Raw genomic sequence first — 23,032 nt, forward strand, 5'->3', positions numbered from 1 at the left:
CTCAGGCTGGGGTTGTGGCTCAGAGGTAAAGCACTCACCTAGCATGCTTGAGGCACTAGGTTGGATCCTCAGCACCACATATAGTAAAATAAAGACATTGTGTTCTCTTATAACTAAATATATATATACACATATATATAAAATAATTTTTCTGACCACCTCACTAATCCCTAATGTAAATATGCTGTATTACTGTCTATTTTATAAAGAAGCAAAGTATAGCTGCTAAAGAGGAATAATCAATTTTTTGGAGAGTTACTAATAAATAATAAGTGCTTCTGATAATACATATTTTTTTAAAAAAATTTCAAGATAAATAGCTCCAGGGATCTACTATATAACACTATATGTATAGTCAACAATAATATAATCCCCATTAACTTGTTAGGATTGATCTCATCTCAGTATTCTCATCACAATAATGTAAAAACCTGAAAAACAAATTTTAATTTATTTAAAGTTCTAATGCAATGATGTTTTACATTTCATTGTATGTAGAAATCACTAGAATCTTAATAAAATGCAAATTTTTATTCAGTGGGGGAAAAAAAACAGGAGGCAGGCTGCACACAGCCCATGCTCCATAGTTTGCTGACTCTTGATTTACCGTTAGGATATACTGATGTTGCTACATGATTGACCAGAAGAAATGATGACCCAAACCAAGTGATCTGGCAATTAATCCATAGTACTAGAGGCCAGAATGGGAGCTGTTCTTTGTGAGGTATGAAGGGTCTGAGGGAGTATTACAATTGGGAAGAAGCATGAGGAAGCTGCTAGGTTATTAGTAATATTCTGTTTCCTGATGTGAGTGCTATTTACATAGATGTATTCATTTCTTGAAAATTCATTGCACTTTATGAAAATTATTTTATGAATTGCATACATTTCTGTATCTATTTGGTATTTCAATAAACTATTTAAAATGGGAAAAAAAATGGTCCCTGAAATAGCAAATATACTTGCTGTAGCTGGAAAAATTCAATTGATAACCAAAAAAGTCTGTTTAGAGAAGTGGGAAAAACACAGAAACCTTTGGAAAACACAAACGTAGGGTCACCCAGCTATTGCTTATAAGTAGTAAGGACAGGTTAGGGGTAGCTTACTGCAGGGCAAGATATTTAACAGGGAATTTCTTACTCCTGAAGCAGCAACAGAGCATTCTAGGAGCCATGGACATATACAGGAGCCCAGAGTCAGAAGTAGAATAGTGGTCGGCATCACCAAGCCAGAAACAGTATGAAATTGAGATTGTGAGGCAAATGCAGCTGAGAAACAAGGAAGGTCTGTGAGCTGGGGCTGGGGTAGGGTGTCTGTGTGTGCTGGGCTCTCAGGAAAGGCTAACAAAGGCCCCAGTGGTCATTGTGTCCAGCCAGAACACTGCTGCTCTTATTTCCTTTCAGTTACCAAGTAACTGAAACTTGCTTGGATATTAAAAAAAAAAAAAAAATCATTAAGAGTTTTTGTACTTACTGATGATGATATTTTTTCCTTTTGTTTGTTGCTAACAGATTTCCTTCCTTCCTTCCTTCCTTCCTTCCTTCCTTCCTTCCTTCCTTCCTTCCTTCCTTCCTTCCTTCCTTCCTTCTGTTCTCTTTCCCTCTCTTACTCTTCCTTCCTGTCTTTTTGTTAATTTTTTATTAATCATATAAACTCTCTGATGTGATAAATTCTCTGTGGTAAAAACAATATACATTTTTTAAAAGACTATTTTTTAGAGAAGTTTTAGGTTCATAGCAAAATTGAGAGGAAGGTGCAAAGATTTTTCATATCACCTGTTCCCACACATTCACAGCCTTCCATTTGTCCCATGCCAAAGTGATATGCCCACAGGCAAGTGTCTGCTAGAGGTGGGGTTCTACAGACTCTGCCAGAAAGTCCTGGGAACCTGGGCAGGACCCTAGAAGAGAAGAGCTCTCACCTGTTCTAATGTGCTAAGCTAAAGGTACCAGAGGCTGCATCATAAAGAAATGTTAGGTGAAGGCCATAAGGATTCACACTAGGCCCAGAACAGTACACAGCCATGGAGCTAGAAACAGAGGAGGTGCCAGGAGAGAGGAGGTTTGAGACAGAATCTGGAGCAACTATACAAGGCAGTACAAGTGCCAGAACCCAGTTTTAGCTGGGAGCTTTTAAAGAGACAAGAATGACAACTCCATCTACTAAAAATTCTTGCAAAAAAAAAAAAAAAGAGCCTCAACTGCCCATATCTCATTGTGATACAACTATCAATTTATGGAAAATGCAGAAGTTAGAAGAAAATGGAGAGGAGAGATGTTGTACCCAGAAAAATCTGAAATGTAGGAGACCAGGAGACCCAAGGATGAGGAAGGGTGGATGATGGAGGGAGAATACTTAAAGAGACAAATCAACTAGTCTTGTGTGTAGAAATTATTTAGATCAGGATTCAATGAATCATAAAAATAATTTTTAAAAACTTTAAAAAATTAAAAGTGTTTATGAGGCCATTAGAAGTTGGACTACTGAATATCTATTGAGAATAATCAAAAGTTATAGTTTCATTTATACATAGGATAATTGTATTATAATTATCTTTTTAAAGACTCAGTCTTTTAGGGTAATGGTTCTAGATCTTTGGCATGCATCTGAATCACCTAGAAGACTTGTTAGAACATGGTTTATTGGGCCCAACTCCCAGAGTTTCTGACTCAGAAGGACTTAGTTAGGACCTGAGAATTCCTGTTTCAACAAGTTTCTGGATGACTGTGATGCTAAATTCTAGGGACTGCCTGTGTATGTATTTATGTGTGTGTGTGTGTGTGTGTATATACACACACACACACACACACACACCACACATGTCCATTTTTTATATGTTCTTTATTTTAAATTATTATTATTGTTGTTGTTGTTGTTATGGTACTGGGGATTGAACCCTAGAGGCACTCTACCACCAAGCTACATCCAGCTCTTTTTATTTTCAGACAGGATGTCACTAGATTGCCCTGATAGGCTGGGTTCAAACTTATAATATTTCTGCTCAGCCTCCTGAGTAACTGGATTATAGGTGTGAGCCACCATACCCAGTGTAGATGTATATATTTTGAGAATACATACAATAAAATGACATAATGTCTAAGATATACTTAAAAGTATATAGAGATATGGACGTGGATCAGGACAGAGATAAAACAAGATCATTGGTGAATTGATAGCAGTTGAAGCTCCACGATGGACACATGAGGAATTATTACTACTATTCTGCATATTTTTCTTATGTTTGAAGCTTCTATTTAATTTTTTTTTTTAAAAAAATAAAGCTATAGAAAACCCAGACAAAGCATTTGACAAAGCTCAACAATTTTTTTTTTTTTTTTTGGTACCAGGGATTGAATCAATGAACCACATTCCCAGCCCTTTTTTATTTTGAAATAGGTTCTCACCAAGTTGCTTAGGCCTTGCTAAATTGTTGAGGCTGGCTTTGAACTTGTGATCCTCCTGCCTCAGCCTCCCAAGCCACTGGGATTACAGGCGTGTACCACTGTACCTGGCTCAACATTCATTTTGACTTGAACAAAAAGCAAACAAAAACTGTCAACAAACTGGGGAAGAGACAGGAAGCTCCAACCTAATAATTAGAATCCTATAGTTAACATACTTAATAGTAAAAGATGGAATGCTTTCTCCTTAGGATCAGCAATAAGGCAAGGATATCTGCTCTCACCAATTTTATTCAGCATTGTAGTAGAAGATCTAGACAGTACAATGAGGCAAGAAAGAAAAGTTTTCCAGATCAGAAATAAAACTGTCTCTATTTGTAGACAACACAATTTTCTATGTAGAAAATCTTTCATGATTGTCTGTTTCAAAAGTCCTATGATGTCTATATAATAGCTACTAGACCTAATAAGAACATTTTGCAAAACTGCAGAATATAAGATCAACAAACAGAAATCAACTACACTGTTCCTGCCTCCAGCTGGTGCACAGGCAGCATTGGACTGGAGCTAGTGGAGCTTGTCAGCATGGTCAGACTTTCTCCAACACTCTGGGTAAGCCCCTCTTCTTGCTTATCCTTGTCTATCACTAAATGGCCAACAACAATCCCAAGAAACAGGAATAAAATTGTTGTCTTAGTCTGAGGTAAGATGGAGGAGTGAGGAGCCTTCACACCTACTTCATCCCTTCTATCACAACATGCAGAGTAACTTCCATCTGGATTTTTCCAAACTTTTTTTTCCTCAACATCTTCCTTAATCCTATGAAAAAAGAAGATACTGCTAAATAGGGTGCATTACAGGAGCTGCTTCCTTTTCTACCCCCCCCCACTCCAATAAAGAAATATAGATATATTTTTTGTTTAAAAAGAAAAGAAGGAAATCAGTTGTACTTCTGAATACTGTCAATGAACAATCAGAAACTATATCTTCAAAATGCCATTTGAAAGAACATCAAGACACCAGAAGAGCTAGGGATAAACCTTATGAGGGATGTATAAGACCTATACACTGAAAATATAAAACACTGCTGAGAAAAATTAAAGGTACAAATAAGTGTGGAGATCCATAAAGTTCATAGGTCAAAAGACTCATCTAACAAAAATGTCATTTCTTCAAAAATTGATCTGAAGATTTTGTGCAAAAATCCCATCAAACCTTTTGTAGAAAATGACAAGCTAACACTAAAATTCATAAGAAAATTCACAAAACCTAGAATATCAAAACAACTAGGAAAATGTTGGAGGACTCACACTATCTGATCTCAAGGTTTATTACAAAACAAGAGAGTGCTATATTGGTGTAAACATAGACAAACAGAGCAACAGAACAGAAGAAAGTCCAAATATCAATGAATCACATTCCCAACATCCATTTGTAAATAAATTTTGAAACTCAAATAAATGATTTCCTTATAAACTGGAATATTAGACATTATGGAAAGCGTCCCAACACCCCCATCAAAATTCTATTGAGCTAAAATATCCAAATTTATGGTTCTGCTGGAGTTACCATTGAATTTCTCCACCATGTGGACTATGTTATGCATTCTCTCAGGCCTACAGCTAGTTAGAGAATTCTGTATCTCTTTTCTCCCACTTGCTAGAAAATGGGAGAAAAAATTTTCCTCATTGTATCAGACTGAGGGCTAGCCCTGTGGCCAAGAACAGAGACTCTAGCAAGGTAGGGGCTGCGTGGCTGGAGGGACAAGGGCTTTATATTGTATGAGCCCCCAAAGGCATTTTTCCCTCTGAACTTGGGATACCCAGATGGGATTCTTTTCCTCCTAGCCTATGTTGGGAAAGAATGGAATTCCTCTCTTATTCATGTTTCCATATGTGGAGACTTCATTAAAGCAGTGGTTCTCAAGTTAGCATACTAGAATTACCTGGGGAAGCTTCAAACCTACTGATCCTGCCTTCCACCTTCAGAGACTGTGATTTTAATTATTCTGGGGTGTGACCTAGACATAGGATTTCCAAATGATTCTAATATACAATTTAGTTTGAGAATTGGTACCCTAGAGAAATATTTCTGACCTTGTAACTCTCCTAATACAGAGTTTAGGAGGTAAAACTAAATTAGCAGGGTTCAGATTCTCTGGATTTTCTGTAGGATCTGCCTGCCTGTAAAGTCTGCTATTCTGTTCTACAGCTCTAAGCCATAAATTTTATAAAAACAAGCCTGTGCAGAGGAAGCAGGAAGTGGGAGAAGTTCACTGTTGTCTAGGACTGATTATGACAAAGTTAATTGTCTAATTTAGGTAAAAGGAAATAGCAGGGAGCCCACTAGTCACAGGCCTAAAGCCATCTTCTCTTAACTACTTACTGCATTTTTTATTTGGAAAAATTTTGAACCTCCAGGAGACTTCAAAGTATAATCCAAGGAGACCTATATATTCTCCACTTACATTTATCAATTGTTAACACTTTTGCTCCATTCTCTTTCTTCCCCCATCCCTATCCTCCATCCCCCACCTTCATACTTCTCTCTTCTAGTTTTTGTTTTGGTTGAAACTATATGTCTCAACAGGTTTCTCCTAAGAACAAGGACATCTTTCTACTTAACCACAAACCATTTTTACATGTATAGTTTAACATTGATAAAATAATATTACCTGGGGCTGGGGTGTATCTTAGTGATAGAGCACTTGCCTGGTATGTTCCAGGTCCTGGGTTCAAGGCTCAGCACTAGGAACAACAACAATTTTTTAAAAAACAACAACGTTACCTAATATGTGATCCATATTTAAATTTTTCCAATTTACCTCAAATTTTCCCTTATAGCTATTTTTAGGAACATATCACTACATTTGGTGGTTTTCTTTACCTTCTCTAATTTAGAAAATAATCTTATTTTTACTAGACATTGACCAATTTTAAAAGTCTAAGCTATCTGTATCATGGAATGTTCCATTATGACTGCTCCTTATGATTGGATTCATGTAAAATATTTAGCAAGAATGTTATGTTGATGATTGAATGTACTTCCAACTGCATTAAATTAAGAGAACGTAAGGTCAGTTTGTCTCTTTATCTCTGATGCTAAGTTTGCTCATTGGTTAGAGTGGTGCCCACCAGATCTCTCCCTGGTAAAGACACTTTTTCCCCCGCTTTATACTGTACTGAATAAGCAATCTATGGAGTAATGCTGTGAGATCACAAGAATATCCGTTCTCCATAAACTTTCACCCAGCGGTTTTTCATAATCTTTATGTTGTGGTTTGGATGTGAAGTGTCCCTCAAAAGCTCACATGTGAGACACAATGCAAGAAGGTTCCGAGGAGAAATGATTGGGTTGTAAAAATCTTAATCCAATCAGTGATTTAATCATCTGGTAGGGATTAACTTAGTGGTAACTGAAGTGGTAGGGTGTGACTGGAGGAGGTAGAAATTGGGGTGTGGCTTTGGGTATATATTTGTATCTGTCCAGTGGAATCTCTCTCTCTGCCTCTTGATCACCATGTGAGCTGCTTCCCTCTGCCACACTCTTTGCCATGATGTTCAGCCTCATCTCAAGCTCTGTGGAATGGAGCTGGCCTTCTATGGACTAAAACCGTTAACCCTCAAATAAACTCTTCCTACTCTATAGTTGTTCTGGTCAGATCCTTTAGTCACAGAGCGAAAAAGCTGACTAAAATACCTTACAAATATCAATTAGTGATTGCAAATACTGACTTTCCAATTCCACCATTCTTTCTACATGTTTAGCAGACATTCTTTGGGTATGAAAAGCTTTCTTCCCCTCCCTTCCATTGCATTTTTTGAATATCACTATATACTCATGAATTCTTTGTTCATTAATGAATTATAATCCGTCATATTATTTTTCTTTTTGAAACTGACTCTTACATCCCTTTGCTATATCCCCATTAGTCTTTGAGTAGTTTTTATTTCTGCTATACTGAGATGTTTCAAGCGCATCTTGTATATTGCCGGCTTAAGGCCAGGAATCAAACAATACTCTAAGGTACCCCAGTTTTTTTAAACAGGAAATGGCTCTTTTCTCGTAGAATTTTTCTGTAGTAGTCTTAATGAAGTTTCTATCTGCCTTGCTCCTGCATTATTCTCTAAGTTCCTTACAGAGTCGTCAGGGGAAAAATACGGTGTTTTGTTATTGATCCGCCTACACCTCGACTGACGCCTGACCTACTGTGATATGGAATAGATTTGTCACAGGTGGGTGGAGAGTTGAAGCTCTAAACCTCAGTTCTTGTAGTTCAGTGAAAGGAAATTTAAAGTCACACACAAAAATCCAAAGAGGAGAAATTTATTGTGAGTGAAAGTAAAGTAAGGCTCAAGCAAAGAACACTCCAAGAGAGAGTGGGCTGTCTTCAAGCACAGAAGGACAAAGAAAGCAATGCTGCTTCCAAATTTATTGCTGTTTGGTATTCATCAGGAAAACTGGATTCCACCTTCTGCAGTCTTTACCAATTAGATGTTTAACTCCTTCATGTCAGGCAGAGGAATCCTTGACCCTGGTTGGTCCTCTCCAGAACTGCCATGATAACCAACCTATACTGAAGGTGCTTTGTCTACAAGTCAAATCCACCATTCGTGGGTGCTGGGGTCAGTGACTGGATAGACTTCATCTCAGTGTACCTGCTTTATTACTGTAATCTCCCTTGTGAAACACACTGAGAAATTTGTGGCCATAAATCTTTACTATGACTTCAGTAGACCCTGTTAGACCCATTGATCTTTCCATCTTGATGCATTTCTTAATTGTCTCCCTTTGTTTCCATGTTATTGTTCTTACTGTTAGTACACCTGTTTTTGTTCCACAAGTTACTTGATTGTTTATTAAAGGTGATGATCCCACTACTTTGTTGGTTCATATTTTACTGCTCATTATGACTACCTAACAGATTTACACTTTCCTTATACTGATTCAATAAATATTTTTTTGAATTTTTTTCTCTGTTAAAGATGATGTTAAGCTTGGGGCATATAACTTTAAGGAATATACACACAATCCTGCCTTCATGATGCTTACCTTCTTAATGGGGAAGACATATCAATCAGGTGATCACATAAACATTTAACTAAATGTGTCGGTGCTCCAAAAAAGCAGGCACACTGAGTTCTAGGCATACCACAGGAAATCTCTCTGGGTAGATGGGAAGAGGGGTCCCTAAAAATAGGAACTCATATCTAATATCTGAAAAATGGGTCCTATCCTTCTCAGGCCAAGGGAAGGGGTCTATGTATATGCTGGGGACAGCCTGAGGAGTGGGGTGGGGGTGGGGAGTCTAGTGAGTAGGAGCCCTACAGAGGCCAAAAAAAATAAAGGGACCTGAACACTTGAGAAGCCAAATGACTAAATTGAAAAGCAAACTATGACTGAGGACAGGGCAGATGCTGACTCCATAGGCCCTGGAGGACAAGGAGAAGTATTTCAGTCTTATTTCTCAGTGTAATGAGAAGTCATTTAAGGGCGTAAGCAGAAGAGAGACATAATTAGATCTGTATTTAAAAATGAATATTGGCTAACAGAGAAGAGATTGGCAGGGGCAAGGGTGCCGGCTACCTAGCATTTCAACTGCAATGCTGTTTGCAGTAGTGCAGAGAGCTGGCAAGTAGCACATTCTAGGTTGGTGGCTGCAAAATGTCACTGTTACTTCCTGTCACTGAACAAGCACACACCCATTTTGTGGCTCTCTAAAGATTTCTAAAGATAATGGGAATCTAATTAATAAACTCTTTCCTAAGCTCTCCATCCCAGCCCCCACTCTCTGGGTTGCCCCTTTTGTCCTTTTATACCTCAGAGAGAAATACACTAGTGAGACTGGAGTTGACAACGAGAGTTTAGGAACACAAAACCAGTAAACATACATCTTCAAATGCCTTCAAAAGTAGGGTAGAGATCTCTGGGTGAAGGGAAAGAAAGTGTAGGAGATGGAAATTTATTTGAATCTTTGAAAGGGAGAAGGAGAGGGAAGGTTTGAGGGGAGGAGAGGGAGGTGTCTGAGCCCAGGGCTCACCCACACTCTTCCTAAGCAAAGGACTTGCTCCTTTGCCACCACAAGATGTGATACATGGGGGCAGTGGTAATGGTTAGGATATAGAAGGAAAGAGTGTGGGGCTGTAGTGAGGTCATACAGATGAGCTGTGATGAATGAATTTTGGCAATGACAGCTAGGAGGGAGTCCAGAGAATAACCTGAATGTTTCTTTGCCAGTATACACAAAGCTGCAGGCCTGAAGTTCCAGTTACACAGGAGGTTGAGGCAGGAGGATCACTTGAACTCAGAAGTTCAAGATCATCATGGGTAACACAGTGAGAATGCATCTCAGAAAAACAAACAAACAAAAATGCAGACAATTCTTCAGCAGCATGAAAGCATCCAAAAAGATTTTAAAAACTCAAAGGCTTTCCAACTCTTTTTACAATCCTATCATAACCGACCTCAAATCTGATAGACCTAGTAAATACAAAGGGAAAATGGTAACATCAAAATAACCACCTTGATCAGATTTAAGTGTACAGTTCAATAGTGTCACGTGCACTGATGTTGTACAATCAGTTTCCAGAACCCTCTTCATCTCTTGCATCTTAACTCTTCATGATGTAAGAAGTTCTTTGGAACTCTTTTTTTATCTTGTTGTTACACATACTCAAAGGATAAGATTACAATTTCTTTTTAAAGTTTTTTTAATGTTTATTTTTATTGATTTTGGTGCTGGGAACTGAATCCATGGCCTCATATATACTATACCTTGGAGATCTTATTTGGCTTTATTTTCTAGTCTAGAATCAAATAACATGTCATTCCATAAAACAGAACTAGTGTTCCAATGAGTCAAGCAGAGGAGGTTGGTTTTATAGACAAAGAAGTCTGAAAAAAGCAGAAACAAAAGAACGAAAAGCAAATTGGTCATTTCAAAGTTACTTTCTTTGTAAGATGGGTACAGGGAGAAAGAACAATAGGAAAATAACTGGTTGGCTAACACCAGATTATTTCAGGTCACTTTTTTTAATGAAAGGATTAAGGCAGAGGAACTTCATTATCTTGGCAGTTGAAACTGGCCTGTTTGAGAAGTTTGGCTGTTAATCACTCTAATCCTGACTTCTCAGGTCAGATAAACAGGTCAGTTTTAGGTTGGTGAGGAGGAAGTCCCATTTTGATTTTTAGCCTGGTCTGTTGGGGCCGAGTACAACACCGTTGAACAATAACACCCTACTCCACCCTCACTAGCCCCTGACTATTTTCTCTATGAATTTGACGACTCTAGACACCTTAGAAGAAGAATCACACAATTTGCTTTTCTGTGACTGTCTTATTTCATTTGGCATAGTATCCTTAGCAAGACCTCAGTTCATTTATGTAGCAGCCTATGTCAGAATTTTGTTCCTTTTGAAGGCCGAACAGGAGTCCATTATATGCATCTACTACACTTTGTATATTTGTTCATCTATCAATGAATGGGATTAAAAAAAAACTGCTTCCACTTTTTGGCTATTGTAGATAATGCTACTATGAATATCATATACACATATCTTTTTTTTTAAAAAAAAAGTATTTATTTTTTAGTTTTAGGTGGACACAATATCTTTATTTTTATGTGGTGCTGAGAATTGAACCCAGTGCCTCATGCATGCCAGGCGAGCGCGTTACAACTTGAATCACATCCCCAGCCCTACACATATCTTATTAAGACCCTGATTTCAATTCTTTGGAGCATATATTCAAAAGAGAATTTCTAAGCCCTCTGGTAGTTCAACTTTTAATTTTTTTGGTGGGCCAACATACTGTTTTCCAAAGTGGCCACACCATTTTACAACCCCAACAGTGTACAAGGGTTCCAATTTTTTCTATCCTTCCCAACTCTTTGTCATTTTCTTTTCTTTTTTTTAAGTGGTACCTTTTTTAACTATTATTTTTCTTTTCTTTTTTATAAATATTTTTTAGTTGTCAATAGACCTTTATTTAATTTTTTTATATGTGGTGCTGAGAACAGAATCCAGAGCCTCACACATGCTAGGCAAGTGTTCTATCAATAAGCCACAACTCCAACCCCAGTACTAGCTTTCTTAATGGGTATGTATTAATTTTTTAACTAGAAATATGTTTTTTTGTATGTGTTTAGAAATCAGACATACTTAAAAATGAAGAAAGTAAAACAAAAAATGGTTTTGAACATTTTGTATGTTACATTTTAAAATGCAAATGCAAAGGGTTAGTATATAAATGCACAAACTTATTAAAATTTTAATAGAAAAATGAGCAAAGGACAGGCACAGGAAGGTTGCAAGGGATGAAAAAGACATATTCATGAACTAGACAGGGATGGCAGCTGGCTAGCTCTCCTGCTCCTTCTGAAGTGGTCATAATAATAAAATCCTCATGTTCTTCTACAGTAGGGTTCTCCTCTACTCTGCAAGGATCCTAATGGTTAATGGTATAACACAAGAAAATGAAGCCTGGATAGCCAGATAAAGCATTTCCTTCCCTAAGAACAAAACCAATGATACAGTGCTCCATGGTAGTTATGAGAAAAAACTAAATTCTTAAGAAGCTCTAACAACATGGGTTAAAAGCTCTAAAAACATTTTGTTTCAGAGAGAGTGCTGGGGCCATTTTGAAGAAAAAGCAAGAATATTAAAGCATTCTTTTCAGACTGCAATGCCAGATACAAGTTACTTGTGTAAATGTTGATTATTGGACTAGTAGCTCAACAACTCAGCCAGGAAGCCCTGAAGATGTAGCAGCTCCCCCTAAAACTGTAGCAGTTTGAAAACATGGCCCCAGCTGGGCATGTTGTTGCATCCCTATAATCCCAGTGACTTGGGAGACTGAGATAGGAGGATTGCAAGTTCTAGGCCACTCTAGGCAACTTAGCAAAACTCTTGACTCAAAATTAAAGCCAGATACAGGTGATAAGGGGAAGTTGGGGGTATAGCTCAGTGATAAAATGCCCCTGGGTTCAATCCCCAGTATCTCCCATATTCTCTCTCTCTCTCTCTCTCTCTCTCTCTCTCTCTCTCTCTCACACACACACACACACACACACACACACACACACAAAAGAAAGAGAGAGAAAGAAAGAAGAAAGCATCCCTCTAGAACACTGTAAAACACCTCGCATTGAGGTGGGTTTGTGTGATCTGTCTTCTCCTGTAAACTTAGGTGGGCTTATGAATTGGCCAATGGAGTACAGAAGATGTGATCCTGTATGATTTCAAAGAACTATATTTTACAAGACCACACATCTTCTGCTAATTTTCTTGTATGGCTTACCCTCCAGAGCGTACTCACGCTGTCCCGCTGGAACACAGACACTATGCTGTAAAAAGACAGGCTATGAAAAGGACAAGTCTCAATTCACTGTTGTGTCCCCACTGAGCCCAGCCTTAAAATCCTCTCAGGCCAGATTCCAGGCACAAAAAATAAAAAAGCCTGCATATGATTCCAGCCCACAGCCTTGAAGACATCTCAACCTTTTGAGTCTTCCCAACTGAGGCCCCAGACATCATAGAGATGAATGTACATGCTGAGTCCTGTCAGAATTCCTGATCTACAGAATCTGAGAGCATGATGAAAGTATTTGGTTTGTTTAAGACAAGGTCTCACTATTTTACCCAGGCTGGTCTCAAAAGATTCTCCTGTCTCAGCCTCTCAAGTAGCTGGGTCTACAGGCATGTACCACCATGCCCAGCAAAAATGTTGTTTTTGAATGCCACAAAGTTTAGGCAGAACAAAATTGTTAAATGACTAGCACTATAGAGAAATTGACTTTAACCACTGGTTAAGAATATTGATTGCCTTTACTGGTAAGATGAATAGCATTATAGGGGCTTAAAAGTCAATGAACTTGGAATATTCACGTAGCTGTTAAACATTTCTAGGAATGTTGTTCTCATTTTGTCAATAGAGCCATTCTTACATGAAAATTCAGATAGAGCTGTAGAAACAAATTATCCTGATCTTATGACTTAGTGTCCCACCAGTAAAAGTGTTCTTTGTCATGGGGTTTCATATTAATGTTTGATGATCATGGAGGATGTTCTATAGGATTCCCCATTGGGGAAGAGAAGGTTATTACTAGTGGCTATGTGCTCCCTTAACCTCACTTTAGAAGAGAGTGTAATGATATATTTCCTCTCTGTGGACTTTTGGGATAGGTGATACAGGACAGGGCCCAAGGTAGACAGCCCTGTTACAGTCCTCGCAAGAGAAATGCTTATGGGATTTAACAGAAAAATGAAGTGGCTAGTTATACTGCTGATGAATCTCTGTAGTAATTACATTAGGGTGGTAGATGGCCTTTGAACAAACCAACCATAAAATTGCTTTGAATATGCACAGTATTTGCTACCAAATTAATAATCATAACATGAAAATAATACAACATATAATACAGTTATTAGAGGACAGGTATTAAAGAAATTTTTATAGTAAAAGCATTCTGGATCAAAATTTAACTTATTATTGTATAAAATTTTGAACACATAAAGGAATTATCTTAGTCAATTTGTGCTGCTGTAACAAAATGCCATAGGCTGGGTAATTCATAAAGAACATAAATTCATTTCTTACAGTTCTGGAGGTCAGGAAGTTCCAGATCAAAGCACTAGACATTTCAGTGTCTGGTGAGGGCTGCTCTCTACTTCTACAATGGCTTCTGTTGCATGACCTGAGTTGGGTACAGGAAGGAACATTGTATCCTCAGATGGGGGAAATTAGAAAGGTGAGAGAGCTGTTCTGTTGTCTTACTTCATATATCAAAATTATTTATCTATACAGTCTAGGTCTTTTTCCATATTAGCTCATATTGTCCTTGGTTATAAAAAAAAGTGTCCATATTTGCCACCTAGATCTGTACGGCCATAAAAAATATATTGCCAACAAGACATGGGATAAAATTAATGTTATCAAAGAACATTCTGAGTAATCTGCTACTCAGTTTCAGATCGGCAGCTTTTTAAAAAAAATTTTTTTTAGTTGTTTATGGACCTTTATTTTATTCATTTATTTATATGTGGTGCTGAGAACCAAACCCAGTGCCTCACACATGCAAGGCAAGTGCTCTACCACTGAGCCACAAACCCAGCTCCCAGATTGGCAGCTTTTATTGTTCAATCTTACAATCTTCTTGTGTGTTACACATGACTATTAAAAACTTAGACCATAGTGTCTAGGAGTACTTACATGTATTTACATTATTTATTTAGTTACGTAATATCTAATGTTTCCTTTTCTTTTTGGTTGAGGAAATATAGATGTAGTTTGTTTATTTTGCCTTGACAAAGGAAGGAGGAAAAAATCACAAAGGTAGATTACTACTACATGATGTTAAACAAAAAAATTTTTAAAATATAGATTAAAGAATTAGAACTTTGCAGTATGAATTAAACATACAAATTGTTTAGACAACAAAATGCTTAACAGTGAAGATTATTCTTGCAATTTGACAATCCTTGTTTCTTGAGGTACTAACTGTTAAAAGGGGTGAAATGCTGTATTTTACTAACAATATATTGCCTTTATTATTTTTTTTCATTTTAAAATGAGAAAACAAAAATCATACAAGCATCCAACAACAAAAAAGGCCAAGATAGAGTTAATCAAAGTGCAGGTCTCCCAACAATGAAGTGTGAGAGCCTAGTAGGAAATAACAACAAAGATTTCTATGTAAAACTGTCAATGTTATTGTGCATCACATATGACAATAAATTCTAAAAGTATTTAGGTTCAGTTTGGAGATTTTTTGTGCTCTCCAGTAGGATAGAAGATCAAGAAGAGTCTGCATAATCAAATCCCTCTAGCCTCTAGTAGCCCAGAAGGAAGAGGTGGGCACAGTTACTGATGGGGTTAAGGAGGCCACTGGAAGTACAAAACAAATACACAGTGGTACCACCACTGCCACCATCACCACCACCACCAACGTAGCCATCATCATCACCACCACCACCATCACCATAACCACCACCATGATCACCACCACCATTACCATCACTATCACCACCATCAATGTGGCCATCACCTTCACCACTACCACCATCATCACCACCATCACTATAACCACCACCATTACCACCATCACCATCACCACCACTACCATCATCATCAACAACATCACTATCACCACTATCAATGCTGCCATCACCACCACCACAACAACCATTGCCATCACCAACATCACTACCACCATCACTGATCCTGAGTGTAGCCCCACTGACCTTCTCTACTCTGACCAAACACAAGAAATTGATTACTGCACCTTTAACTTAATACTTTTTTGAATGGACAAAATGTTCTCAGACAAAATATGTTCAGTTTTATGCAAAAGTGCTCTCCAGTGAAAGAAGTAAATAATGACAAAGGGAATGCGCTTTAGGTGAGGAATTGCCATGTGAGGCTACTATTTCCATAGCTATGAAATGATTCACATTCCCAAATCAGTCTTAAAGCTTCTTTCTTGGCAGCTGTTATTACTCTTATAATAGGTAGGGGAGTTATGGAAAGCATTTATCTTGATTCACCTTTCAAATGGTGTAAAGAAGAACGAGCGTGATTCAGCACACAGTGGGGACAATATATGGGTAAGTACCATAGGGCAAGCAATCAATCCACTTGACAGCACAGGAGTGACAACTCAAACTGTATCAGGCTCTGACTCAATCACTTTCTGCTTGAATCCTGACCCCAAGACCTCCAAGATGTGGAATTCTGAGCAGTTTAGTAAAGTGAGAGAGTCAGAACAACCTCCCTGAGAGGATTAAATGTGATTTTACATGTATACAACAGGTATGGATCTATCAAAGGACAAGATCGCAACTATTTAAAGGTCTTCATTGGATTTATTTTCTAGTTTAGAATGAAGTAACACATCATTCTATAAAACAAGGCATGGGAAGGGAGGGAGGGCAGGCCTTTTGTAATTTAACTTTGGAAATACCCTGGAGACATCCAATGACTGCAACCACCCACTCACCACCCAGGGATCTAGTGCTGTTTCTCCTGGTTTCCTTCCTACATTGAAACCAACTTCAAGGCCCAGAAGTCTTTACCAGGTGCTATGGTTTGGTGAGTGTTTCCAAAAGTCCATGTATTAAAATTTCATCCCTGGGGTGGTGGTATTGAGAGGTACTCTGGATCTTTTAGGAGGTTGTAGTTTCTTACGTCATTAGGGATATACTTCCTGGCTCAAGGTTTAAGGGTAACTCTGCCACATATTCCTGCCATGATGTGCCCTTCTTGCCAGTGCCCCAAAGCAGGGGCCACCCAATCTTGGTCTAGAACCTCGAGAACTATGAGTTAAAACAACCCTTTTCTCTTTATAAGTTAATTTCCTCAGATGTTTTGTTATAGTAATGTGAAGCTGCCTTATCAATCAAGCTCTTTTTCCCCCAACTGTCTAGAGAGTAATGTCATCTTTCCAGGGATAATATCAGAGGGCAGGTGTAGGATTCCTCTCTTCTCAGGAGCCACAGGTATCTCTCGATATCTTCAAATGTCACTTCCCACTTGTCTCTAGGAAGTTAAAATACTTTCATTGCCTTGAGAATTACTAAATATAAGGTAGGATGTTTCTGAGGGGAATAAGTTATACATCAACCATATATGTAACCATCTATCATATATGTAACATTTAAGTTCACAGTAGTGGTTTGGGCAGCATACCATAATCAAACACATTCTGCATAATCAAACATATTTCTGCAGTGAAATATATGAATATTTACCCTACATGAATAAATAAAGAGATAAATTGCCTTGCAATGCCCAAGTCAGGTTTGACCAACAAATAAACTTGCTGCAGTCTTATAAACTTTTGGTTTCAGGGTTTTTGGGATTTCATAAGCACCGGAAGAGATTGTGGATCAGTAATTGAAACTGAGTAAGTTAGACATAGATATGATATAACCCCACTACACTACAATAGAAACAAACAAAAAAAAAGGTGTTGCTAAGAAGGTCTGAAAATATTTTACAGAAGAGAAAGCCTGAAACAATGACTAGAGAATGTGTGAAATCTGCAATGATAAAAAAAAAGAAGAAAAGAGGCATCCTGTATGAGGAATAAAAACTTGATTACACTCAACATCATTTGTCATAAAGAAAGTGAAAACTTAAATAATGAGATAACACTATTTACCCATTAGAAAATCAAAATTGAAAAATCTGAAGATACAGTAGTCCCCTCTCTTATATAGGAATGGCACGTTCCATCCCTAGTAGATTTCTGAAACCACAAATGCTATCAAACCCTACATACACTGTTATTTCCTTTATTCACCATTGTGTTAGTCGAGTCCCAGAGTGAATCTGTCCTTCCATGTTTTATGCCTGGTATTTCATTTGCATCACCATTCTTGTGCTTCGGAGACATTAAGGGAAATAAGGGTCATTTGAACACAGCAGCACTTTAGTATTATGAGTCAATGTGGTAACCGAAGATTCCTATGTGACTGACAGGTGGTTAGCATATGCAGTGTGGATATGCTGGTCAAAAGGATGATCCACATCCCAAGCAGGATGGCATGAGAATTCTGCATGCTAAAAAATATGGCATGCAATTGAAAACTCGCCGTATTTCATGGCATAATCAGCACTACCACATTAATGTATCTCCACAAGTATTCTGTGTATCCTAATCATCTGTCTTTGCACCAAAGACAGTTCAGTAATAAATTATTTTTAAGTAATATTAGCACAATTTAAAAAATTCAAATAATGGTTGCACTACACCTTTTTATTAGTTCATTTTATATATAATATTGGGGTTCATTTTTCCAAAACTGTACAAGCATGGAATATAATTTGCCTCAATTCAGTCCCTAGTACTTCCTCATTCTCTCCCCTCTCCTGCCTCCACTCATTTCCCTTTCTCTAGTCTACTGATTTTTTTCCTATTTGTTCATAGGATTTTTTTAGTGCATTATGGATATACATAAAGATGAAACTCACTATGGTATATTCATTCATATATGTGCATCGGAAAGTTAGGTGAGATTCATTTTACTGTTCCTCCCTTTTCCCATCCCTCTTCCCTCCCCCTCAATTTCCTTCCTCTAATCCACTCATCTCTCTTCTACTTTCATGAAAATATCCCCACACATCTTTCTTTCTTCCTTCCTTTCTTTCTTTTCCTAATGTTGGTCTCACTTCAACATAAGAGAGAAAACATTTGACCCTTGACTTTCTGGATCTGGCTAATTTCACTTGGCATGATAGTCTCCAGTTCCATCCATTTAGCAGCAAATGCCATAATGTCATTCATCTTTATGGCTGAGAAATATACCATTGTGTATATATGCCACATTTTCTTTATCTATTCATCTGTTTATGGGCACCTAGGCTGGATCCATATTTCAGCTAGTGTGAACTGTGCAGTTATAAATATTGATGTGACTGCATCCCCATAGTATGCTGACTTTACATCTTTTGTATATTAACCCAAGGAATGGGATAGTTGGATCATGTGATTCCATTCCTAGTTTTTTGAGGAATCTCTATACTGCTCCAGAGCAGTTATACCAATTTTCAGTCCCTCCAAAAGTGTATGAGTGTACTTTCCCCCACATACATCCTTGCCAACATTTATTATTTATATTCTTGACAATTGCCATTCTGACTGGAGTGAGGTGAAATTTCAGCGTAGTTTTGATTTGCATTTCCCTAATTATTAGATATATGGAACATTTTTTTCATATATTTATTGGCCATTTATGTTTCTTCTTTCTTTTTTATTTACTGATTGATTGATTGCATTTCTTCTTTCAAGAAGAATCTCTTTAGTTCTTTTGCCCATTTATTAACTGGATTATTTGTATTTTGGTATTTTGTTTGGTTTGGGCTTTTTTTTTTCCCTTGGTGCTAAGTTTTTTGAGGGTTTTTTTAAAAAATATATTCTAGATATGAATCCCTAACTGAGAAGCAGGTAGAAAAGATCATCTCCCATTCTGTAGACTCTCTCTTCAAGCTCATTACCTTTGCTGCGTAGAAGCTTTTTAATGTGAAGCCATGCCACATATTGATTCTTGGTTTTATTTCTTACACATTAGGCATCTTGTTAAGGCAGTCAGTGTCTGTGACAATATGTTGGGGTGCTGAGCCTATGTTTCCTTCTAGTAGTTCCAGAGTTTCTGGTCTTATTTCTAGGTCTTTGACTTTGAGATGACTTTTGGGTAGGGTGAGAGATAGGCATCAAGTTTCTTTAATCTACATATAGCTGTCTAGTTTTCCCAGAACCATTTGTTTAAAAAGGCAATATTTTCTCCAATGTATGTTTTTGGCACTTTTTTTGGGGTCAAGTATTAGATAACTGTATCTATATGCATTTGTCTCCATCTTCTACTCCATTCCAATGGTCTTCATTTCAGATTTGGTGCCAACACCATGCTATTTTTGTTACTATACCTCTGTAGTATAATTTGAGGTCTGGTATTGTGATATTCTAGCATCAATTCTTACTCAGGATTGCTTTGTATATTCTGGGTCTCTTATTTTCCAGATAAATTTTAGAACTGTTCTCTTTTTTTCTAGTTCTGTGAAGAACTTATTTTTTTGTTTGTTTTTAGTAAGAGGTATTGAACCCAAGGATATTTAATCACTGACCCAACCCCCAGTCCTTTTTATTTTTTGAGACAGGGTCTTGCTAATTTGCTGAGGCTGGCCTTGAACCTGACATCCTCCTGCCTCAGGCTCTCAACAAGCACCACCATGCCTGGATTCATTGGTATTTTGAAGGGGGGTCACATAGAATTTGTATAACACTTTTATTAGTATGTCATTTTGATAATATTAATTCTCCCTGTCCAAGAACATGGGAGTCTTTCCATCTTTGAAGGTCTTCTTCAGTTTCTTCAGTGTTTTCACTGTGGAGATCTTTCATCCCCTTGGTTAGATTTATTCCTAAGCATTTTTTGAAGCTACTGTGAATGAGATAGTTTTCCTAATACCTTTTTCAACAGACTCATTATTGGAGTGTAGGAAAGCGATTGATTTACCTATATTGATCCTGCTACTTTGCTAAATTTGTTTAGCAGATCTAGAATTCTTCTGGTAAAGTTTTTTGAATATTCTAGACATAGGATCATATTATCAGCAAACAGATAATTTGACTTCTTCTTTTTCCTATTTGTATCCTTTTCATTTCCTTCTTGTATCTGGTTGCTCTGGCAAGAGTTTCAAGGAATATGTTGCATAAGAGTGGTAAGAGTCACATGCCACTTTAACAAAATTTGGCATAAAGTCTGCAACAATTATTCAGTGGAATATGATATGAATTGTTTTTGTCTGGAATTTTCGATGTAATATTTTCCAACCACTGAGTAACTGAAATCAAGAAAATCAAAACTGTGGATGGGGTGGAGAAGCATACTGTACCAAATTTTGGCAAGAACAAGAGCACCAGGAACCCTCATATGTTGACAATGGCAATGTATAATTGCAGAAGCACTTTGGAAGATATTTTGGCAGTTTCTTACAAATATAACAGTCCTACAATTTTATAACTGTGTTCCTAGAAACTGATTTTAAAACTATAGCCATACAAAATCAAGCATGTGAATATTTATATTAGCTTTATTCATAATTCCTCCCAAACTGAAAAAACCAAGGTATCCTTTAATACGAGAGTGGATAAACAAGTGTTTCAGTCATACAGTGGAACCCTACTGAGCAATAAAAAAAGAATGTGCTATCAAGCCAAATAAAGACATGGATGAATCTTAAATGTATAATTCTAAGTTAAAGTACCTAATCTAAAATGGCTACATATGGTATGATTCCATTTATATGAAATTTTGGAAAAGGTAAAACTACAAGATCATATAATCAGGTCAGTGGATGCCAGAGCTTCAGGGTGAGGAAGGGTTGAACCAGTGAAGTACAGGCTCTTCAGAGCAGTGAAGCTATTTGGTATGATACTATAATATTGGATCTATGATACCAAGCATTTGTCCAAACTCAAAGAGCTTTTTAACAGAGTCAACACTAATATATGCTATTTTTTAATATAAGAGGGGAGAGAATAGAATGCAAAATATGATCAAAGAATTGAACGATATTACAAATATATGCATAACATCATTGAGGAGGATGGGAGGAAAGTGCTTATCTCTGAAAGCATTGAGCCTCAAGATGTAAAACAATATTAATTCTGGTTGATAAAGTGAGGTATGGATCAACAATTCTGAACTACTATCTGAACAATTAAGTGACAAGATGGCAGATTTTGGGAACTAGATTTCTCAGTGCTGGAGTTACAAACAGGAACGAAGCAAAGGCTAAGGAGGTCAGTGTGGTAACGAATTAGAGTTGAAGGCATCAAGATAAACTCATTTATATTAATACAGATAGAGATGGTCACACATAGAAATATTTATGGATAAATGTATATATACTGGTTACTGCACCGACATATATTTACTTGTTCTGTCAGCTGAGAGAGCCTAGAAGCAGACACTACCAAGGCAATGAACACATCTACTACCAGGAATTGCTTTCTAATACCATTCTCCAATAAAGGAACCAAGACTCCCTGGAGAATTGACTGATTTTAAGGCTAGGGCATAATATATAAAGATATGCCCAAAATATCTTGTGTGTTAAAAAGTAAGGAAGTGTGGGTATGTCAAAGTAACATACAAGCCATCATAAAAATTTCCTAATGGCTAAAGCTGGAAGAATTTGAGCAACAGAATAAAGTAGTATTGGATTATAATCCAAAGTACAAAACAGATTTTCATGAGTCCATACAAATACAATGAAAAGATTGGATGAGTAAATGAATGGGTGGATGAATAAATAAACAAATAAATGGGAGAGAAAAGGCAATTCCCTCATGCAGAAGAATTCCAAATAATTTATGTAGATACTTGTGACCTTAAAAGGTATCCTTAAGTTTAATGAGCAAGAGTGACTTCTTTCCAGAGAGTATAGTAAAAAACAGAGGAAAAAGTGTGATATTGACTCAGCCAGGATATCCAAGTCAAAATCACCAGTGAAAAGTCATATTGACCATATACATGTACCATTGGTATGATGTGGAAGGAAAAGAATGACATTTTACCTCTACTGTCTTCCTCCTAAAGCCTGATAACTCCAATCTAACCATGAGGAAAACATCAGACTAATTTCAGTTCAGAGACATTTTATAAAATACCTGATGAGTCTTCCTCATAACTGTCGAGGTCATCACAAACAAAAAATCTGGCCTAGCATGTGTGAGTCCCTGGGTTCAATCACCAGCACTGCAAGAAAACAAAACAAAAACCAAACAGTCTGAGAAGGTATCACAGCCAAAAGGAGTATTCAGCTCTCCAAAGTTGTTGACAACTTTAATCACTAAATTTTGGAATGATTTGTTAGGTAAGCATAGATAAACTATGATAGCTTAATAAACAAAACAATACTAGTTATAGAAAGATAAAGGCTACACAAATAGTATACTAACTGAATGGAAAATTATGTGCTGAATATATCATTAATTTTAAAAACTATAGTTATGATTATATAATTAGAAATAAAGATAATTGGATATAAAGTATATTAAATATATAATAAATTATGTTACATATATTACATATAACATGTCAATTATATGCATGTGTGTATACACATTT

The 23,032-nt window shown here is 37.1% G+C and overlaps 1 protein-coding gene across 1 annotated transcript in view; it reads right to left on the reverse strand.

Annotated features, from left to right (window-relative positions):
* Positions 1-22,779, reverse strand: part of Depdc1b (DEP domain containing 1B) — a 133,852-nt gene extending 111,073 nt beyond the window's left edge. The window contains exons 1-2 of the mRNA XM_058583133.1: positions 22,573-22,779; positions 13,998-14,094 (exon numbers count right to left, since the gene is read on the reverse strand). Of these exons, the coding sequence (XP_058439116.1) occupies positions 13,998-14,039 (42 nt within the window). The 5' untranslated portion in view covers positions 14,040-14,094; positions 22,573-22,779. The remainder of the gene's footprint in view (positions 1-13,997; positions 14,095-22,572) is intronic.
* Between the last annotated feature and the right edge of the window lie 253 nt (positions 22,780-23,032).

Source organism: Marmota monax, unplaced genomic scaffold (genome assembly GCF_021218885.2).
Source record: "Marmota monax isolate L192 unplaced genomic scaffold, Marmota_monax_Labrador192_F-V1.1 WCK01_AAM20220418_F8-fsc00037, whole genome shotgun sequence".
Classification (NCBI taxonomy): Eukaryota; Metazoa; Chordata; class Mammalia; order Rodentia; family Sciuridae; genus Marmota; species Marmota monax.